Below are 5,000 nucleotides of genomic sequence, written 5' to 3' on the forward strand. Positions count from 1 at the left end.
GAAAATTATGTCAAGCCAAGTGTGTATACGATTAGCCAGTTAGCTTCTGATATGAGGTGTACTGAATTGGAGGTGTACCTGTGAATGTATTTTAAGGCCTTCAAACTCAGTGTCTCTTTGCTTGACATCATGGGACAATCACAAGACCTCAGAAAAACAACTGTGGACCTCCACAAGTCTGGATCATCACTGGGAGCAATTTCCAAACCCCTGAAGGTGCCACGTTCATCTGCTCAAACAATAGTACACAAGTATAAACACCATGTGACCACACAGTCATCACACCGCTCAGGAAGGAGATGCATTCTGTCTCCTAGAGATGAACGTAGTTTGTGTGAAAAGTGCAAATCAATCCCAGAACAACAGCAAAGGACCTTGTGAAGCTGCTGGAGGAAACAGGTGGACGAGTATCTAGATCCACAGCAAAACCAGTCCTATATGGACATCACCTGAAAGACTCAGCAAGGAAGAAGCCGCTGCTCCAAAACCACCATAAACAAGCCAGACTACAGTTTGCAAGTGCACATGGGGACAAAGATCTGACTTTAGGAGAAATGTCCTCTGGTCTGATGACACACTATTGAACTGTTTGGCCATAATGACCATCGGTATGTTTGGAGGGAAAAGGGTGAAGAACAGCATCCCAACAGTGAAGCATGGGGGTGCAGCAGCATGTTGTGGGGGTGCTGCAGGAGGGACGGGTGCACTTCAATAAATAGATGATGACATCATGAGGAAGGAACATGATGTGGATACACTGAAGCAACATCTCAAGACATCAGGAAGTTAAAGCTCGTCACAAATGGGTCTTCCAAATGGACAATGACCCCAAGCACACCTCCAGAGTTGCGGCTAAATGTCTTAAAGACACAAAGTCCTGACCTCAATCTGATAGAGCAATCCCGACTCAGTTACTCCAGCTCTGTCTGCAGGAACGGGACAACATTCCAGCAACTGATTGAGAGAAGCTTCTGGAAGGAAACCCGAAACATTTGATCCAATTTAAACAATTTAAAGGCAATTCTACCAAATATTAACAGTGTGTGTGTAAACTTCTGCCCCACTGGGAATGTGATGAACGATATAAAAGCTGAAATAAATCATCCTCTCCACTATTATTCTGACATTTCACATTCTTAAAATAAAGTCGTGATCCGAACTGATCTAAAACAAGGAATGTTTTCTACGATTTAATGTCAGGAATTGTGAAAAACTGAGTTTAAATGTATTTTGCTAATATGTGTGTAAACTTCTGACTTCAACTTTATGGTTACAAAGGTACTGATGTATTTGTAGTGCTGCGCAAAAATGTTAAAATTAAGTCATGTTAAACCTGCTAACTTCTGCACTTTATTGGGTTTCCTTGTGATTAACACTGTATGTATGATTATGTGTTTGAAGGTTTTTTACCTACATGAATTCTATAATAAATGGATGGAAGTAATTCACAAGGCCTAATCATTGAGTGGAATCCAGTTTATAACTTCAAATAGTGAGAACCTATCTCCTTCAAGCGTGGGGAAACACACAGGCAAAGAAACGCTTGACAATGTGTGTGTGTGTAAGTGTATTTGTGTGTATGTGTGTGTGTGTGTGTGTGTATATGTGTGTGTGTGTGTATATGTGTGTGTATGTGTGTATATCTGTGTGTGTATATGTGTGTGTGTATGTGTATTTGTGTGTGTGTATATGTGTGTGTGTATGTGTGTGTGTGTGTATATGTGTGTGTGTATTTGTGTGTGTGTATATGTGTGTGTGTGTGTATGTGTGTATATCTGTGTGTATATATGTGTGTGTATGTGTGTGTGTGTGTATTTGTGTGTGTGTATAAGTGTGTGTGTATGTGTGTGTGTGTATATGTGTGTGTGTGTATTTGTGTGTGTGTGTGTGTGTGTATGAGTGTGTGTGTGTGTATATATGTGTGTGTGTGTGTGTGTGTATATGTGTGTGTGTGTGTGTGTGTGTGTGTGTGATGGAGACACTGACTTTCGCGTCTGTTCTGTGGAGGGAGTGTGTGTCCCGCACTGAAAGGGTCTGCGGTGGGTGGATTCATCACACTGGTGTGCAGCGCAGAATCTGAGTTAGTTCTGCAGACAGACAGAAAGTGAGAGAGACAGAAAGTGAGTCTTGAGCATTTGTAAATACATGAAAACTTAAATACACTACATGATCATCAGCATGTGGACACCCACTTCCTATTAACTTCTGTAAGTCCAGTGAAGACGAATCTACATGCTACAGTGATCATGTAGAATTGTGTGTTTCAAACTGGTCCAACTGGGTTCATCTGAAGATCCCAAAAATCAATTTTGTTTTAAAATAGCAGGATCTTCTGAACGGTAAAATACACTTTAAAATGATGTGATGCCAATCATGGTGAGGCATTAATGTAAACACAGTCATTTATGTCTCAGGGGACAAAACGCGGATCAGCCACAACATTAAAACCACCTGCCTAATATCGTCCAGCACATCCCATACAGTAGATGCTCAATCGGATTGAGATCTGGGGATTTTGGAGACCAAGTCAACACCTTGAACTCTTCATCATGTTCCTCAAACCATTCCTGAACAATGTGTGCAGGTTGGCAGGGTGCATGATGCTTCTGAAAGAGGCCAATGCCATCAGGGAACACCGTTGAAGGGGTGTACCTGGTCTGCAACTATGTTTAGGTAGGTGGCACATGTTAAGGTAACATCCACATGAATGCCAGTGTTGCCCAGAGCATCACACTGCCTCTGCCACTTTCGGTGGTGGATGGGGGTCAGCATGGGCACTCTGACCGGTCTGCAGCTGCGCTGTGCCGCACGCAGTAAGCTGGGATGCACTGTATGTTCCGACACCTTTCTATCACGCCCAAAGTTATTCAATTCACCTGTCAGTGGTTTTAATGTTACCCCATGTGACTCTACCCTCCCTAGCAACCGGGCCAATTTGGTTGCTAAGTAGACCTGGCTGGAGTCACTCACCACACGCCCCACCGAGAGCGAGAACCACATTATAGCGACCACAAGGATGTTACCCCATGTGACTCTACCCTCCCTAGCAACCGGGCCAATTTGGTTGCTAAGGAGACCCGACTGGAGTCACTCACCACACGCCCCACCGAGAGCGAGAACCACATTATAGCGACCACAAGGACATTACCCCATGTGACTCTACCCTCCCTTAGCAACCGGGCCAATTTGGTTGCTAAGGAGACCTGACTGGAGTCACTCACCACACGCCCCACCGAGAGCGAGAACCACATTATAGCGACCACGAGGAGGTTACCCCATGTGACTCTACCCTCCCTAGCAACCGGGCCAATTTGGTTGCTAAGGAGACCCGACTGGAGTCACTCACCACACGCTCCACCGAGGCTGAGAACCACATTATAGCGACCACGAGGAGGTTACACCATGTGACTCTACCCTCCCTAGCAACCGGGCCAATTTGGTTGCTAAGCAGACCTGACTGGAGTCACTCACCACACGCCCCACTGAGAGCGAGAACCACATTATAGCGACCACGAGGAGGTTACCCCATGTGACTCTACCCTCCCTAGCAACCGGGCAAATTTGGTTGCTAAGGAGACCTGACTGGAGTCACTCACCACACGCCCCACCGAGAGCGAGAACCACATTATAGCGACCACGAGGAGGTTACCCCATGTGACTCTACCCTCCCTAGCAACCGGGCCAATTTGGTTGCTAAGGAGACCTGACTGGAGTCACTCAGCACTCCCTGGATTCAAACTCACGACTCCAGGTGTGTTTCTTATTTCTCTCATCAGATTCAGATAAAACATCATTTCTGTTATGGTAGATTCAGTAGTTCTGCAGGAGTATTTGAGTACTGTGTTCTGTATTATTGAGTCATTCAGAGCCCCTGATGCAGAGAGACAGACGGAGAGATCACCTGTTGAGCGCTGTGGTTGGCAGCTGATGGAATATCTGGCTCTTGTCCGTGGGAAAATTACTGTTCCATTTCCTTCATGATTGACAGAAAAACATCTGTTATTTTCAGAACCACGCCAGGAGTAAAGAGACGTACAGGAGAGGTGTGCGAAAAGAACCAGAACAGCGAAGGAAAGATTTAAAGAACAAAGAAAAGAGCTGATCGTAGGAAGAGCTACAAGACAAACTAACATCACAAACACACCTGAAGAATCGGAGTGGCTGAACACGTTTACACTGCATCAGAGAACACTGGCAACAGGGCTGTCTGTCTGTCTTCACACTGGCAGTTTAGTTCGAAACAGAGCACGGTTGGCATGAAAAGTTGTTAATGTGAATGCTGACACGTGGACCGGGGTGCACACCATGGTACAGAACCCGAGACTACTAATGGGGAAACCAAATTGGCCCAGTTGCTAGGGAGGGTAGAGTCCCTAGCATGGGGTAACCAAATTGGCCCGGTTGCTAGGGAGGTTAGAGTCACATGGGGTAACCAAATTGACCCGGTTGCTAGGGAGGGTAGAGTCACATGGGGTAACCAAATTGACCCGGTTGCTAGGGAGGGTAGAGTCACATGGGGTAACCAAATTGGCCCGGTTGCTAGGGAGGGTAGAGTCACATGGGGTAACCAAATTGGCCCGGTTGCTAGTGAGGGTAGAGTCCCTAGCACGGGGTAGCCAAATTGGCCCGGTTGCTAGGGAGGGTAGAGTCCCTAGCATGGGGTAACCAAATTGGCCCGGTTGCTAGGGAGGTTAGAGTCACATGGGGTAACCAAATTGATCCGGTTGCTAGGGAGGGTAGAGTCACATGGGGTAACCAAATTGGCCCGGTTGCTAGGGCGGTTAGAGTCACATGGGGTAACCAAATTGGCCCGGTTGCTAGGGAGGGTAGAGTCACATGGGGTAACCAAATTAACCCGGTTACTAGGGAGGTTAGAGTCACATGGGGTAACCAAATTGGCCCGGTTGCTAGGGAGTTTAGAGTCACATGGGGTAAACAAATTGGCCCGGTTGCTAGGGGGGGTAGAGTCACATGGGGTAACCAGATTGGGCCGGTTGCTA

The 5,000-nt window shown here is 46.5% G+C and overlaps 1 protein-coding gene across 2 annotated transcripts in view; it reads right to left on the reverse strand.

Annotated features, from left to right (window-relative positions):
• LOC127642833 (CREB-regulated transcription coactivator 2-like) overlaps positions 1–5,000 on the reverse strand; it is a 16,869-nt gene that overhangs the window by 2,476 nt on the left and 9,393 nt on the right. Inside the window, exons 5-6 of one of the 2 annotated variants that reach the window (XM_052125293.1) lie at positions 3,902–3,973; positions 1,987–2,087 (exon numbers count right to left, since the gene is read on the reverse strand). In XM_052125293.1, coding sequence (XP_051981253.1) covers positions 1,987–2,087; positions 3,902–3,973 — 173 coding nt within the window. The remainder of the gene's footprint in view (positions 1–1,986; positions 2,088–3,901; positions 3,974–5,000) is intronic. The other variant, XM_052125294.1, reaches the window with a different exon arrangement.

This window comes from Xyrauchen texanus, unplaced genomic scaffold (assembly GCF_025860055.1).
Source record: "Xyrauchen texanus isolate HMW12.3.18 unplaced genomic scaffold, RBS_HiC_50CHRs HiC_scaffold_886, whole genome shotgun sequence".
Lineage (NCBI taxonomy): Eukaryota > Metazoa > Chordata > Actinopteri > Cypriniformes > Catostomidae > Xyrauchen > Xyrauchen texanus.